The sequence below is a fragment of the Emys orbicularis genome, chromosome 1 (genome assembly GCF_028017835.1).
Source record: "Emys orbicularis isolate rEmyOrb1 chromosome 1, rEmyOrb1.hap1, whole genome shotgun sequence".
NCBI classification, from domain to species: Eukaryota; Metazoa; Chordata; order Testudines; family Emydidae; genus Emys; species Emys orbicularis.
The window spans coordinates 128,600,885-128,618,780 of NC_088683.1; the positions used below are offsets into that span (position 1 = coordinate 128,600,885).

Below are 17,896 nucleotides of genomic sequence, written 5' to 3' on the forward strand. Positions count from 1 at the left end.
TAACAGTGAAGTGCGGTTGTAGTACTATTCGGTATCCCCTGGGTTTAAGAAATAGAGCAACAACAAAATTAAAGACCACGGTACAAGATCATTGGACTGCATCACTCCTTGGTGACCTGTCATATCATTACTTGAAAAATGTATATGGAGGTTAAAATTTTCCCAGTTAGTAATGGAGATTTCTGAACTCCATTCATCAGTGAGTCAGAGTGTTTATTCAGTAAGTTCATTGGTATTTGGAAAGTTAATGAATTCTGCATAAAAAGAGTCAGTGGAGTTACAGCACAATACAACCAGTACAGCAGAGTGAAGAACTAGGCCGCATAAATTGAAGAAGTGACAAGAAGATAGTCTTCTAGATTTTTATGTCAATCCCAATTTCTTTCTAAAAAAGCAAATTTTGAGAGGTACTTTTAATTGATTTCAATGGGATTTGCAAGCGCCTGGCATTCCTCTCAGGAATGGATCCACTGAACGTAGGTATTCAGTATATACGTGTGCAATTTCTGCTTGGAAATTCTCTGTATATTTCAGTCATTCCAACCTCTAAAATAAATCCTGCTGAAATAGCAAAGGCCCAGGTACTGTGCCATATAGGATTAGACTTCCCCCCCCCCGTGAGCTCTGATGAAGGGCAATGCATAGTTGTACTCTGTCAGGAGCAGACCAGAAATCAAACTGTGACTCAGTCACAGTGTGGGCTGGTTCCTCTCTTACTCCAGAGTGAAGAGTAATCACTTCCCCATCTGCAACAGATCAGCGGTGCTGCTTTGTACATTCAGAGGGGGAGGAGGGAGGAGAAACAGAATCAAGATTATGCCCAATCCCCACTTCTGCTCACTCGTCACCCACCCACGTGGAAGGGGAGAAGATACCCCACATTTGTCCGAGGAAGGTTGGTGCAGTGGTTAGGATGATATGGATAGGACATGAGACACCCAGGTTCAATTCCTACTCTGCCAGATTTCCTGCATGACCTGGGGCAACTCACTTAGCATCTCTTTCCCTCCATTCCCTGGTCTGAAAAGTGAGGCTAGTAATAGCACTTCCCTACCTCAGAGTGCTATTGTGAGGATAAATATACTGTGGAGGAACTCCATACTACAGTGAAGGGAATTATAAGAGTACCAAAGAAAATAAAACAGGCTGCTCCTTCCCTGCCCCGACTCACAGGTGCCGACTTTCAGTTTTCCCCTGGGATGCTCCACCCCTAATTGGTCCTAAGGCCCCTCTTTCTCCCGAGACGCCACCCTCCCCCCTCCCCAGAGCATGCCCTGCCCTCACTCTGCCTTTTCCCACTCCTCTCCTCCCACCCACTGCCGAACAGCTGAGAGGAGGCATTGGGGGGAGGAGCTGATTGACAGGTGGCTGCTGAGCACCCAATATTTTTTCCCCTGTAGGTGCTCCAGCCCCAGAGCACCCCTGGAGTCAGCACCTATGCACTAGCAACAGAGGTAGGAAGTGCAAGAGAATAAGGGGGCTGCAAGGCAGCGTCACAACTGAACCTATAACAAAGGAAAAGTTACACTGGATTCACTACACTCCTTCCTCCCAAACATTCCTTGAACATCAACCTTTGTGCGACTGAAAGTTAGAGGAAGATCAGCTAAAGAACGTTGTCATTTTTTGTTGTATTTCATTAATACAGCAGAAAGTGTTTTTAGTGGGAAAAAGCTTGCTTAATCAATTTTAGTATTTATATCTGCAATGGCTAAGACCCTCTTTAACCAATATAGTTTTCTTTCTGTCAACAATACCGGCAAGGCTGGGAGTAACAGGCAATTCAATCTCATACAGCATCTTAGCAAATGGCAAGATATCAGCAATTATATTTTAAATTAGCACGCAGCAGGTCTGGGGGAGAAAATTCCTGGAATGAAAATGAAATGGCACTTAGAACAATTAATTATACTTTTCAACCTGAAAGAACCCCAAATATTTCACAAGCTATATAGATGCAGACCACCACTGAAACACAACTGTCCCACAAATGGTGGGTGACTGCCAACCAGTACATACAGTGCACAACAAGGGGGCACCAGAGGGTGCACAAGACACTCAGAGGAACCTGTGCTTTAGGAATATCCATGAAGAGTAGACAGAAACTTGATTTTAGAGGTCTCCTCCAAGAGACCTAAACACAGTAATCTACATGCCACTCAACGTAAATACAGTATCTGCCTTAGAAGGAAGAAGGGGTAAATCAGATCTGTAGAAAATTTGAACCAAGAGTAGGTATGTACTTCAGATCTGTTACATACAATCAGCATGGTCCAGTGGATAGGGCCCTTTATTCTATTCCTAGCAAGTCACTTCATTTCTCTGCTTTTGTTTCCCCTCCCACTTTTTGTCTCATTCGTCTATTTAGACTGTAAGCTCTCGGGGGCAGGGCCTGTGTCTTATTAAGTGTTTGTACAGCGCCTAACACACTGGGGTGCTAGGTGCTACCACAATACAATAATAAATAATAAATTAACCTACCACCTCCACTGTTACTAATTGGGCTAAATCCTGAGAGTTACTGAGCAGATGCCTCTCAGGAAAGAGCACAAAATGTATTTTGTGAGACTCTTACCCAGAGTTGCACTGTCAAGAACCCCAAGTGCATCCTCTTATGGTTTCACAATTCTAGTGTAGAATATGTCCAGGGAGTTAGTGATAAGTGATCTACTCACCAATATATAGTACAATGAAAGAGTGAAATCAACGTAGGTTCTGATACTCCTTTAAAGGAGTTACAGATTGACAGGTACTAAAATGAGGGGCTTAAAAGAGAGAGAATGCTTGTCACCTTTTGGAAAGACAACTGCGCACCTCCTTTTCATTGCATTGTATTATAGTGATCACAACTTCCTCATAAATATTAGTTTCTGTCACAAAACTGTGGCACATAAGCTCATACAATTTGGCATGACAGACAACACAATGGCCTCTCTGAGACGAGAGAGAGTTCAGAGGAGTTAAGTTATAAAGAACATGCAATCGACATGTTGGATAATAGGACACCTCACTGCCTGCATAAAACATATGTCCTGATAAATAATGTACTGGTCTGAACAATTCTAAGAGCAAAATAAAAACAAACGGCTAGGTGCTATGCAATATAGCATGGATGTTAAATGACAAAGCTATATTCAGGGAGAAAAGCCACTAGAAAAGGAATTGGCAAACTATGCCGTGTCTTAATATTGTTCCCAGCCAGTGGCTATGTGGTGGCTTCAGTCCTGTTCCCAGTGGACAAGAAGCAACAACACTACAAGGAGCATCACAACTGGCACAATTAGGAACCCTTGTTGGCAGTCTCAGTGGTGAGGCTAGGACTGATATGGAAGATGAAGTAGATGTACATGTAGATGAGGTATATGGGTTAGTGTGAGGAAGCTCAGAGAGAGCAGTGTCCTATGCCATACCTGGGCTGTAAATAAACAATGGACTTCAGTCTCCACGGTTAGCTGACACCTTTTACCTACCCTAATGTTTCTTAGGGCCAGATTATGATGCCCTTACTCAGAGTGAGTAGTACTCTTGCTGCACAAGTAGCTCCCTGGACATCAGTGGAACCACTCCTGGCGAAAGATGCTATTCCACATGAGGAAGGGTATCACTATTTGGCCCTTAGTTTATTTTAAACCTTAGAAGGTAGCAAATAGAAAACTGTTGAGGATACTTTACAAAAAAATAGCCTGAAAATATTTTCTGCGGAAATATCATTGACTGAACACAAGACTCAATCCAAAACATCAAACATGGTTAAATGTAATACCTAGTACTACCAGTTATATATTTCTATTCTTGTACCAGTCACAAAGGGACTGAGCCTGTTCCCACTGCTATAAAAATCAATGGAAGTTTGGCCATTAACAAGTAAGATTGGATTCCTAGGGTTCAAAAGTGCTCCAGCACTCACTGCTGGAGCGAAATATTCAAGAGTGTTCAGCTCTCAATAAGGCATTTTAAAAAACAGCCAAGTTTTCAGACAGATTTCAGCAGCGAGGAATTCCCAGTAAGAACACAGAGCTGCTGGGTGCTGAACAATTTTGGAAATCTTTATTTAGGTGCCTAAATGGGAGTTGTTGGGTGATGGATTCTTTTTTAAAATCTGGTGCTTAATGATCAGATGGAGAACAAATGCACTTGGGCCAATCACTTCGACAACTGCTCATTAACCTGTCCAGTAAAAGGGCAACACATCGGTCAATCTTATTTATAAAAAAAAGGGGGGGGAGAGAAAGGGAGGACAAATGAGTGGTTTTGCAGACAAATTTGTTTATTTTTGTGTGACACTGCTCCAGGGCCGTAGCAACAAAGAACATGGCCCCCTCCGAACGGTCTGGGCGGGGCCCCTTACAACGCAGAAACTGGAATGCGGTATTTATTTTGCCACTTTTAGGGGCCCCCTTCCTTGCGGGGCCCCCTCCGGTCGGAGGACGCTCGCTACGCCTCTGCACTGCTCACATAACACCAAACTCTCTATGAAACATTTTTACCTCAGAAAACCGGGACGCATTTTTGTTACTGAGTACTGTACAGCCAAACATATTGAGGTCTTACAAATATATTCTGTATTGCCATGGTGCTTATGTCCTCTGGATATCTGCACTCCCATTGCAGTGTGATAAGAACCTGGCAGCATGTGCTACTTAGAAAATTCATGCTTAGGCACCTCATCTCTCACCCAAACTGACAGACTGGGAGGAAAGGATGGGTAAACGGGATAATAAACTTCCCAATGAGCCCAAATATCATCCCTGTTTGTGGGGCCAAATATTTCTGAATATCATCCTGAAATTACTTATATTCTGCATTTTTGGTTAACCCATTCCTACCCAGAAAACTCTCTCTCTGTAGGACAGTAGTTTTCAACCTGTGGTCCACAGACCCCTGGGGGTCCTAAGATTAGGTCTAAGATTTCTGAAGAGATCCGCAGCGCCATTCAAAATTTTGTAGGGGTCCACAAATGAAAAAAGGTTGAAAACTGGTGTTGTCTGACAGTCACAAAAGATACCAAAAAACTCAGAACACACCCCCGCCCAAAAGATCCTTTTTCCTTCAGAGAGGGGGCAGATGGTCCATTCCTAGAATGGAAAAAAGTCTCTGGCTGCTGCTCAGCTGCAGCCTGACACCAGCTTCCCTAGGTATTGTGCATGAGATTCTGTCAGAACCATGGGAGGGATACTAAACACTTAGAGGTTTTACTGTCCCTCTTCTATCAAGGCTTGGGCCTCCTCCCACTTGCCAGAGCCTCTTTCAGGACCGAAGGATCTAAGACACTGCCCCTTGAAGATTGAAGATGGGGGGAGCAGCCACTCAGCATCCCTAAATGTCTCAGCTGTTTCCTCTCTCACTCCTGCAACAGATGAAGGCTGGTGGAGAAAGGGAGCCCCTGGGGCCTAGGAAAAAGGGGGTTCCGGAGGTGATTGAGCTGTGGTGGATAATCAGATTAGATTCTGAGGTCTGGATATCTGATATCACTTGAATATTAGAACCCATGACTCCAAAGGATTGCCTGTTTCCCCACTCTAACCAAGATCACAGCAGAGGCAGCTCCTCCCTACATTGGTCCTGATCACATGAACTGCTAAGAGCCCACAACTTCCACAGAAGTCAGCGGCAGAAGTTGAAGGCTGACTGTGCTTCACAGGAGGCCCAAACCAGCATCAAGAATGGGCCCTTAGCCAGTAAGTGCCTCTGCAATTAGGTGAATTACAGCTGGAACAGGAGTTAACTCCAAATGCCCTTGTTTTTGTGGATTCCTGAGACCCTTAATACTGATTCAGTGTATGCTTTTTAAATTTTATTTATATAGAACTAGCCTGGGGCATATAACAGTCGCCAGAACTATGGGGTCCTCTGGCAGAGAGCCACATGTGCTGTAATGACCAGTTACCATAAGATAAATTAAAAACCCCATAGCAGCTTTAACTCTAAATGTCTTTGCCTTTGTTGATCTGGCTGCATTTCTTCATGTAATTTAATTTTTTGTGCATGAAAAGTTATAGCCATTTATGAGACATATAACAACACCACTTTGATACTTAAAGGAGCACATTTTATTTCGAATCCTTTGAGCTATATATTATTTGCCAGGAACATAAAGTCTTATAGCTCCATTTGTGAAAGAGGTATTAATTTTTACAGGTTTTCCATAGAATTTGCTCATAAAGGCTTCAGAACGTACCATAAACAAACGAACAGCACACTTTATTTCTTCATTAAACCATACTTTACCCCTCAATAACTAGCTGACCTCAGGATAGCCTATTAGAAATATAATACATAACGTTAAAGGGGAGAGAGTGGGGCCAGCTCTACATTCCATGGGGCCCTATCTGAAAATACACGTGAGGCCACATTCAGCTCCCAACTCCCCAATAAAACTGGATCTCCTCCATATATTCACAACACATACACCTCAAACACCTCCAGTTTGCTAGCAACCTACTCTGGCTACGAAGAAACTCCACCAACTCTCCCCTTTTTGTGAGGATCTGCCATTTGTGGTGGGACCTCCTTTTCCACTACGTGGACCAGAAAACCAGAAAGTGTTGCCAAAGTTCAACTTTTCAACAGGGGAGGAGGGAAGGCAGGGAATTTAATCTCTGCCATAGCATGCTGACCCTGAAGTCATAAAGGGTCATGGGAATCTCAGTGGGCCTTCTAGTTGGTAAGATGGGTAAATGTATGCTGTGTGGGGTCCCTGGAAAAGGAGGGTGCTCTAGGATCACATAGGGGCACAGGCCTAGTGGCAGAAAAAACAATTATGAAAGAGAAATATTCCACTCCAGAAAATCAAACATACCGGGAGGGGAGGTAACTCCCATTTGTATTGGCTTTCTTTTGTCCAAATAATAGTCAAATAAGTAGCAATTACTGCATTATAGAAATCTGTGATCAGCCTGCCCAAATTTCCCAAGAGTTAATCCTCAAATAGTCTGCTGAATCATTTTTTTTAAACTGTTGGGATAAATTATCTCTCCAGTCTGACAGGTAGGAACTGTCTTGTTAGTGCTGCTAATCAAAGCCTGCCTCAAAATGATGTTTAGACTTGTTAACAATAAAAAGGAGCAGCTAATGGATATATATGCAAGACTTAGAAACCATCTAATCAATTCAACAGGCCCTGGATGAAATCCAGCCCCTTTTTCCTCGATGGCAGAGGCCACCCAGGTGCAGGAGACGAGGCAGGATTGCTGGAGTCCGTATGTGGGGTCCAAATCCCCTCTATTCTATTCTAATACTGCTCATTTGCTTTGGTTTCTGAGCAGCCAGCACCATATTAGTCAGAGGGGCTCTCTACATTGCTTCATCTTGATGTATCTGGGGGGTGGGGAAATGCAGGGTCTATGTGCCCTGCCATGGAGGGGTGGAGGAAAGGAGTGAGGGGCGTACCAGTGGACCCACCACATACAGATCCACCAGCCATTACCCTTCACATGGAAGGTGTGTAAAAGCAGCCAGGGCTGCTGAGGTCTCAGGGACGCAGTAGTGGCTGTGGAGCTCTCCCGCTGCTTTACACACTGTGATTGGCCCACGATGCCAGGCTCCACTGGTCACCTGTTACATTTTCAAACAAGCACCTTTGTGCTTTCTCCAATGCTGCCCCTCATGCCTAGGAAAAGCTCTCCAACATCTGCAAAACTAACCCATTATCCTCCTGCTGCGATGCCTACAAAAAACTGGACACCGGTTAGGCCACTGTTGCACTGACACCAAAGCCTCTCCTACTGACCAGTGCTGTCTTGCTGCTTCCTTGCACTCCTGTCAGTCTGTCTGAATCAGTCTCGTCTCCTCTTATACTTCGATTGTAAGCTCTTTGGTGCAAAGACCATTTATTGTACTGTGTTTGTACAGCACTTAGCACAACGGGGGCCTGGTCCATGAGGGGGCTCCTGTGCACTACGGTAAAGCAAACAGTAATAAGTAATTACGTTGTTTTCTTTGCTCCAGGTCTTTTGGGATCAGATGGGAAAAACTTCTCCCTATTGACCTAGGACATATTCAGATGAGTGATGCAGAGGTGGCATGCTTTGTCTGTCATCATCAAATTCTTAGGCTAGTCAGTCCCTCTTAGAAATCAATACTAATTAATGAGATAAAATCTAACCACTCTTCTCTACAGTCAAATAGGATATGAATATGAAATAGGATCTAATTTAGAGTTTCCACCTTGGATTTACAACAGGGTAAAAAAAAAAATCAGAGCTGTACACCTTTTCCATTTGGTCACACCTCTTCTCAAAACCTACTATCACAGGACCCGCAAATCAGTTTCCAACTGGGTGTAGTTACTGTCAAAACCTTGCGTCAAGTGAAGAATCAATTTAAGATCAAGCAATGTAAATGTACAATAAGGCAGTGACTGAATTTATAATCCAGGGCAAACTCCCACTGTACTCTTATCTTGCAGGAGTTTTGACTGCATTAGAGCTGTAGGATTGGACCTATAGACAATGTTAAAATTTAAATAAATTTATTTATGCTGTTAAATTGTCAGTTTCAGGTATCAAAGCTGGCATTTCAGTGCTGTGCCACAGCTGGGGTTTAGTGCTACAGTAAAAGCTCTAAGCTTTAATTACGAACCATGCATTCTTACGGCATTACAGCCATAGCCTAGACATTTATGATTAGTGACTGGGTGGATTAAATAAAACTTTTGAAGATCTCAAAAACTAATGATTAGCCCCCCCAAAATAAAACCTAACAATTGCATAAGGGACCTTTATTTATCTAGTTTTTAATATTTAGCGTGTATTTTTTAAAAAGGATTAACGTAAGGCTCAAATTTTGCAGTCCAGGTAGGCATAGCCCTGAGCGAGGAGTTGTGCAAAGCACACATCCCTAGGGGTAACATGGGGTACAAAGCGTGCCTCAAAAGCAAAACCCCGTCTCTGCCTGCATGGTGGGTGCACAGACTGCACAAACCCTGTACAGCTCCATGTGGAGGGGGAGTCATGGCAATCCCCCTGCCCCTTTGAGAGGGATGTAAGCTCCCTTGGATGCAGAGAGGGAGCAGTACCTGTACTCCCATGAGCTTAGGATCTGGGATTGTCTCTGTCCCTTGTTATTGGCACCAGAGATCTTCCACTGTTAATAAGGGCAAGGAACAACCCATCCTTTAAATGTTTATATACTATTAATGTATGATCAAACGCTTACTGAAAAATCAATGTGGTGTTTTCTAAAGTCAAGCTGCCAACACATCTTCCTATAGCCGGGAAATGCAGATTGGGCTGTTTTCTAGTGTAATGCTGACTTTTTTTTATTTAATAAGTTAAGAAATGGGTATTATAAATTCAAAGTGAGAATTAAAAGGCAGGGCAGGTACAGATAAAAACCGGCAGATGAATCCAGACACTTCAGTTTTATAACAGGTAGAGAGTGAAGATGTATAAAGGGGAATGGAACCCCTAAAAATAATTACTTCAGGTTATAAATCACAACATAACCCTGTTGGTGGTTTAGCCTCATGATAGCACTTCTCTACAGGAGGGCTCGGCTCAATTCTTGGGGCCTGATTCTCCGATGCCCTGCATCTTGCAAAGTCACCAGTGCAAAGTAGCTGTAAAATACTAAATCAGAAAAGCACATTTTCACATTGGTGCAAATAGCTGCACAAGGTGCAGGGTAATGGGGAACAGGGTCCATGGTTTCCTTTTCCCTGGGGTAAAAAGGAGTGAGAGTGTCATGGTGATTGCATGCTCAGCCCATATAGGCCTTTTCCAGTAGCCCTTCCATAAGCAGGACTCCCAATAGCATCAAACCAATCCTACAGCTATAAGGGCTTGTCTTGTTGGCTGCTGAAATCAATGCAGCGGGTGTCGATTTAGCGGGTCTAGTGAAGACGCTCTGCCATCAATTTTAGCGGGTTCTCCGGTCGACCCCCGATACTCCACCTCTCTAAGAGGAGTAAGGTAAGTTGACCAGAGAGCGTCTCCCGTCGACGCAGCACAGTGAAGACACCAGAGTAAGTCAACCTCAGCTACGTCGACTCCAGCTACGTTATTCACGTAGCTGGAGTGGCGTAACTAGGTCGACTTACCCCGGTGGTGAAGACAAGCCCTAAGACTGGGCGTAGAAAGGAGGAATAAGTGCTCAACAGCAATCCTTCTAGCCAACCAGGAAGCTGTACTGATGGACTTTGATGAAATTTTGTCAGTTCCTCCATGGTTGCAAGGACCGAGGTTGTTCCTTATATGGACCTCTAAGGGTGGGAAAAGAGGGTTGGGATGGAAAAAGTGGGGATGTTCATGTCTCTGACTAAGACACAGAATCATGTGGAAAAAAGAAAAAGAAAAAGCAGCTATTCCACTGCTTCTGGGCCATTACTTCCTGTCTTTGCAATGCATACTTAAGGACTCCTTAATGTTCAAGATATATTACTGACACGATTCATAGGAAGAGAGTATCATGTCACAACCTAGTTAGTGACTCTTTGATCCTGAGTTTTAGGATATGAACTCAACAATTTACACCAGCTGAGGACCTAGCACCTGGATCCAATTCATTCATTCATCAGAAAGCTACTGCAAGAAACCAACTTATGAAGAAGTTATAAGTAGTTGACATGTCAGCCACACCAGCTGTCTTTTGAATGTCAACAACTACAATACCTGGAACTGCTTTCTACTTTTCCCTTTTTCATTTTAATCTTTGCTAAAGTTAACAATGATTGTTTGGGTTTGGGTTTTTTTTTTAAAAAAGCACTTTCCTTTTTTGCTGCACTAAGATCTTCAGAGATGCATCTATTGGAACATGGCCCTTGAGAATACTCAATGGCCAGTGATAAATCACTCTCGGAAAGCATTCCCACAATATATGTACCCTGAGGGCCTAATTTTGTCCATGCCAAAAGCATGTACATCCACAGGACCAAGGGAGAAATGCAGAGCTGCCTGGGAGCACGCCAGGTTACACAAAGGGTAAAGGCCTTTCCACATTCAGTACCACTCTGCACATCAATAGTGAGACTAATGTGCAGCTCATATTCTTGTGGCTACATAAGTTAGAAAAGGGGCAGACACCCACTGGAAGCAAGGCATGGTCAACCTGAGAAAATGCACATTCTCATCTTCTAGAAATGGCTGTGTGGGATGTCCAGAAAGTCTCTCAAGCTATTCCAACCTAAGAACAACTCTCTCTACACAGCAAGATTTTATTGCAAATCTCCAGGCCATGCCAGCACACCCAAATGACCCTGCAGGATGCACCTAAGGATGCAGAACAGACTGACACCAGCTCAAACTGGCAAGGAACTCTCTCAGAAGAGACAGGATTCCTAGCCACTTGACTAGCAGGGGAGGGCAGAGTAGGGGTCATGTCCCAACAAACACCATTAAGAAGTCAGTCCTTTTCAAGGCAGTGCTAGTCCCACACACACAGGTTCACCGTTACACCCACAGCTGCACATGTCTACAGTCTATCTGCAGTGCTCATCAGACTTACATCTGTGGAAACAACTACATCCAAGAAGGAAACTAAAAAGGGTCAGCACAGACAAAGGTGGAGGCTACCCACAGGGACCAAAACACTTTGTCCAGCACCCTCTTGCTGAAGAAAGTGGAGATAAAGATGGAGGAAATGGCATGTGACACATTACTACAGAACAGTGCTGCATCCAATGAACCAGCCTAGGTGTTGTGCATAGATTTAATTCAGTGGAATAGGTGTGGGGGGAAAAACCCCACCTATGTTTGATCTCCTCCACCAACTTTCACTGTTCTCTAAATAGCACTATACTGAAGTGTACTATATCATAGAATCATAGAATATCAGGGTTGGAAGAGACCTCAGGAGGTCATCTAGTCCAACCCCCTGCTCAAAGCAGGACCAATCCCCAACTAAATCATCCCAGCCAGGGCTTTGTCAAGCCTGACCTTAAAAACCTCTACGGAAGGAGATTCCACCACCTCCGTAGGTAACCCATTCCAGTGCTTCACCACCCTCCTAGTGAAAAAGTTTTTCCTAATATCCAACCTAAACCTCCCCCACTGCATCTTGAGACCATTACTCCTTGTTCTGTCATCTGGTACCACTGAGAACAGTCTAGATCCATCCTCTTTGGAACCCCCTTTCAGGTAGTTGAAAGCAGCTATCAAATCCCCCCTCATTCTTCTCTTCTGCAGACTAAATAGTCCCAGTTCCCTGATATATGTATCATCAGTACCTGTTATTCCCATAGATGCAGTGTTATTTCCACAGATCTTATTCGTATCTTTCACTGCTCTAACTCCTGACTTTCTGATCTTAGTTATATCGGGGTAGCTCTGGGTTTTCACAGATTTGCTCTGGATTTACATCAGCATAACAGAGCAGAATCTGACCCTCTGTGCTTAATAAATAACTTTCCTTCCTCCAGAGTAGCCTGAAACACATACAGTCAATGGGGGGGAGAAAACAGAATTGGTGAAACAGAGCCATGGGTGATAGTGGTGAGTAAAGACAATGAGTGGAGTGGGACCCCAGCTTTACAGACGTGCATAGAGATCAGACTGACCTAAAAATCACAGATCTGAGTGCCCAGCTCCTGCAAACTCTGTGAAAGTTTGGATCTAGAAACAAAAACTTTGTTCCTTAGGGCCATTTCTAGAAGTGAGTTTGCAATGCGACATGTCAGCAAAAACAGCCAATTCAAATTGCGGCCACAAGTCACAGATAATAGTCCCTTTCTGTAAAGTTCTGATGTGACTCCACCTATAATATAGCGTTGTGTACAGAGCACAGCATTCTGTGAAAGACTTTGACAAATAGGAGGCAGTTCAGAGAAGAGCAACACCAGAGACTGAGGAAAGATTAAAAGAACTAAATATGTATTGCTTGGCTCAGAGATGACAAAAGGGGGAAACATGATAACAGTCTATAAATATTTGAAGAGTATAAACATCAAGGAGGAAGAGGAATTGTTTAGGGGGTGACACAGACCGTGCAAATAATCTAATAAAATTAAGAACAGGAAAATTTAACTCTCAGACAGTGAGGCTGTGAAATACTCTTCCTCAGGGAGGTGTGAAAGCCCCATTGTTTAGGGCATTTAAATTCTGACCTAGCCAAAATACAAGGAAGTGTACACTAGGGAACAATCCTGCATCAGCAGGAAGACGGACAGGATGGCTAATAGGGCTTTTCCATCTGCTCCTTCTATGATACTATGACTAACAGCTGCCAGCCCAGCACCTCACTTAATAGTGGACAAGCATCTTCCTCATTGACTGGTAAATGCCTGTGGTATAAACACGCAACTGCTTGCACCACACCCAGAAATCTGCTACTCCCTCCACTTGTTCGGAGCTGACCGTTCCAAATCAGGTTCCAGGCCTCAGGGTATGTCTATACTACCCGCCGGATCGGCGGGCAGCAATCTAGACTAGACGCGATAAATCAACCCCCGAGCGCGCTCCTGTCAACTCCTGTACTCCAACTCCACGAGAGGTGCAGGCAGAGTCGACGGGGGGGGCAGCAGCAGTTGACACACCGCACTGAAGACACCGCAGTGAATAGGTCTAAGTACGTCAACTTCAGCTATGTTATTCACATAGCTGAAGTTGCGTAACTTAGATCGATCCCCTCCCCCATGTAGACCAGGCCTCAGTATCCCATGTGACACTGTATCAGTCAATCAGTCTAAAAGTTCTTTTAAATTGATCATTTTTATGTGTTCTGAAATCATATGCTGTCCACATAGTTGGATGGATGGGTGTACAGACAGATCAAAGACATATAGCTTAAATTGCTTCCTTCCCAAATAGTGAATAATGCATTTTAATAAAAACTTTTCACTGCTTTTTCTCACCTCCATCCTGAAATTTGCTTAGTCTTTCGAAGTATGACGACATAGGACCCTGAACAATATCTAGAATAGCCAGCAGTGTCCTGGTCAGTCTGAGCAGCTCACTAAAACTATAGAAGCCAAAGTATATGAGATTTCGAGCCAGATGCACCACCTGCAGGAAAAGAAAAACCATCATGATGAAGACAACCTCTACAACATTAGTGGTGTTGAACTGTACAATACAGTTATATTTTGTCCTGTCCTTTTGTCTTTCACACAGACTATGGGCCTGATTCAAGGCCCAATGAATTCAATGGGAGTCTTTCCATTGATGGGCTCAGGACCAGGCCCCTAATTGTCAAATGCTTTTCAGAGTTAGATAATGCAATTACTTGGTTAAATGAAAGCAGGAGAGAAAACAGCATGAGGTTTAGGCAGAGCTGGGGGGAGATATAGTTCCATCTGAGAAAAGAAATGAGAAGGAAAGTCTATGAGGCAGAGAGATGCCAGAAGGCTGTTCCAGATGGCAACAGCTGCAGCGAAGAAGCATCTTGAAACAGCAGTCAGACTGTGGTAAGGTAAATGTAGAGTGAAGGCAGTGCTGCATGGCCAGAGGTAGTTTAAGCTAGGGCTGCTGTAAGTGTCCTTTAATTTGATTCTAGAAGACTCAATCCTACGTAACCTTTCTTCGGTCAGGTGTGCTAGACAGTAATAAAGGACAGGATTATGTGGTGCAATACACGTCCTTTATTATCACATCCGACACAGAATACAGCACCTTTCACCCAGTAGCATAGCTAGCGGGGTGCAGAGGAAGCAGCCGCTTCCCCTCAGCATACTTTGCAAAAGCGGCGCCTTTCCAAAAGCGGCCGGAAGAGCAGGGGGGCGCAGGCTGGCTGCGGGCTGGCAGCCGTGGCTGGAGGAGCGGGCGCAGGCTGGCTGCAGGCCGGAGGAGCGAGGAGGGGCGCGCAGGCTGGCGGCCCGGCAGCCGCAACCGGAGGGGGGGGGGCGCAGGCTGGCTGCGGGCCGGCAGCCGCGTCCGGAGGAGCAAGGGGGGGGGCCGGCAGGGCCAGAGGAGCCATGGGGGGGGGAGGGGCGGTGCGGGCGGAGGAGCCAGCCAAGGGGGGGGGGGGGGCGTGGAGCGGCCGGAGGAGCCAAGGGGGGTGTGGCCAGAGAAGGAGTCAAGGGGGGTACCTTTTTTAGGTTTGCTCCCCCTCCTCTTAGAAGCTGGCTACGCCACTGCTTTCACCAAGGATCTCAAACCTCTTAACTAACACAGAGTGTATGTATACACCTCTCCCACACACAAATCACTTCATTTGCTACTGAAATGCAGCCACCTCTGGTGTGGTGAGGAACTGCAGCTGTTTAACAGCACACAGCAACACTACAGTATAAAACAAAAGTGGGAAGCAAAAAGAGTGGAATTAAGGAAGTGGGTATTAAGATATTTCTTAAAGAACATTCTACAGTAGAACCTCAGAGTTATGAATCAACCACACATCTCATTTGGAACTGGAAGCATGCTGGAAAGTTTTTTTAAAAAGAGATTTGACAAGGTACGGAAACAGTTTCGGTGCTTGTTTCATTTAAATCAGGGGTTCTCAAACTGGGGGTCAGGACCCCTCGGGGGGGTCACGAGGTTATTACATGGGGGGTCACGAGCTGTCAGCCTCCACCCCAAACCCCGCTTTGCCTCTAGCATTTATAATGGTATTATAAATTAAAAACACTTTTTTATATATTTAAGGGGGGGTCACATTCAGCGGTTTGCTATGTGAAAGGGGACACCAGTACACAAGTTTGAGAACCACTGATTTAAATTAAGATTGTTAAAAACAGCATTTTTCTTCTGCATAGTAATGTTTCAAAGTTGCATTAAATCAATTTTCAGTTGTAAACCTTTGAAAGAACAACCATAATGTTTTGTTCAGAGTTGCAAACATTTCAGAGTTACGAACAACCTCCATTCCTGAGGTGTTCATAACTCGGGAGGTTCTACTCGCAGTGGTTCTCAAACTTTTGTACCGGTGACCCCTTTCACATAGCAAGCCTCTGAGCATGCCTTCCACCCCTTATAAATTAAAAACACATTTTTATATATTTAACACCATTATAAATGCTGGAGGCAAAGCAGGGTTTGAGGTGGAGTCTGACTGATCGCGACCTCCCCATATAATAACCTCGCGACCCCCTGAGGGGTCCAAACCCCTGTTCTACTGTATAATCAAATATGTTCTTAAACTTTTCTTTTCAAAAGAAAACCTGGTTAATACAGCTAACAGTTATGCTCTACTGCTTCATTGTTTGATTCAAGGGGTACAATAAATTGTGACAAAGCTAACTGAAAAGTACCTCAAATGTAAGTTTGTTTTTCTCTTTGTCCCCAAAAGGAAATGGCTGATTTACAACTTCTTTCAAGTACTCTTCTACAAATTCCATGGTCAAAGCAAATTTCCTCTTCATGTCATTTCTCGAGGAGTCTGTGAAAGAATCATACCTACTAGGCAAAACAGAGAGAAGCAAAAGTAACCTCTTCCATGGATACGATGAGCTGTAATGTAAAAAATAACCAAATCCCCCAACTATTCATGATGCTTAAACCTTATTTTAACCTTATTTGTACAGAAAAGAGCTAGATTGCAGTTAGTCCTGCTTGTGTGCACCAGGGTGGCAGGCAAAGGATGCAAACAAATCTTCCCTCCACTTGTGGCACCAGTCTACGGGATTCAATAACAGTGGTGATAGTAGAAAAGACGGTAAGAAGTTAAATCCATGATCAACTCCCCTTTTTGCACAATCCACCTCCCCCCCCCCCCAAAAAAAAAGAAATGAGCTGGTAAGGAGGGGGAGCAGACACTGCACCCTGTGAAAGAATGCAGCAGTATTTGCTGCACTGTGGCTCGTGCCCCCCAGAACTACTGTGCCTGCCTCCTACACAAAGGCCCCAGTGCATCAAAGCAATCAAGCAGGTGAGAGTTCCCATTGAAGTCAATGGAGCTCCTCCCATACTTAAAATGAAGCATGTGCTTAAGCGCTTTCCTGGATTGAGGCTACTGCCTCTGAACTGCTTCAACTGACTGTAGGTTGTGGCTTTAAAGCCACAATAAAGCTCTAATTGTAAAACTAAGGTTCAGCCTAGTGAGGGTGTAATATTTAACTGAATGTAATGGCTTCACGCTTTGTAGTTCCCAGGAAAAGGCCATTCCATCTCCCTTATCATAATGCATTTTAAAAAACGCACTTACAAATAAAGTGACCCTTTTAAATCTCCAGGGTTAATAGTGCTTAATGGTTTGTGTTCTGCAGCAAAATATCTGTTCACATGTGTTGCATTAAAATTACAGCCACTTACAATTTTACTCTGAGTAGGTTTGAGCCATTTAAAATGCTTTGGGGTGTTTTGTTTTTTTTAAACTTACTCATGGATTGTGATCTTGGTAGGAATTTCAGTCCACAGTCTGGCATATCTAACGGGTACTACGGACTCCTGAGGATCTCTGTCAACATGCATGTGCAGCATAAGACGGCAAAAAGAAGCCCGGAGGTCATAAGGGAGGCTTTCATCAGACATACATCGTAGGATCAAGTCTACTGAGAGCTGTGTTGAAATCTGGTTTATGGCTAGGTACTGACGATCCAGGCACATCCTTGCAAAGAGGTTTAATTGGTACCTTAAGGTAATAAAAATAATGGTACACTTTCAGTAGTACCTTAGATTTCTTTGAATGGCACAGAGCAACGTACCTGAGAATATATTCTCAGGAGCCTGATCTATGCCATTCCAATATAACATAATGAAAATAATACAGCCCCTTTGTTAGCAAAGAAGCTGACTTGCCATTACAAACACTAGTATTAGGCTCCTATCCCCATTGAATTTTATGCCCAACTCACACTGGAGTTCAAAGAAAGTCCCACACGCAGAACAGCGGTTGTGGGATAAAACCCTTGAACTATTCACTTTCAATACATTTAAGATTTTGTTTCATGCCCCTGCCTTCCAGTGGCGGGGACCGGGAAGTGCTGATGGTGCTCATTTCTCTGTGCTTCTGGACAACAGCTCAGAGCACACCTTGTCTGCAGGAGTATACTGAAGTAGCTGTTGTGTAATCCCACTTGCTAGAAAAG

At 44.1% G+C, this 17,896-nt stretch overlaps 1 protein-coding gene across 3 annotated transcripts in view; it reads right to left on the minus strand.

The window, feature by feature from the left end:
* ITPR2 (inositol 1,4,5-trisphosphate receptor type 2) overlaps positions 1-17,896 on the minus strand; it is a 336,580-nt gene that overhangs the window by 198,731 nt on the left and 119,953 nt on the right. For all 3 annotated transcript variants that reach the window (XM_065418887.1, XM_065418895.1, XM_065418878.1), the window contains 3 exons: positions 17,188-17,439; positions 16,121-16,265; positions 13,787-13,937 (listed from right to left, as the gene is read on the minus strand). In XM_065418887.1, coding sequence (XP_065274959.1) covers positions 13,787-13,937; positions 16,121-16,265; positions 17,188-17,439 — 548 coding nt within the window. The remainder of the gene's footprint in view (positions 1-13,786; positions 13,938-16,120; positions 16,266-17,187; positions 17,440-17,896) is intronic.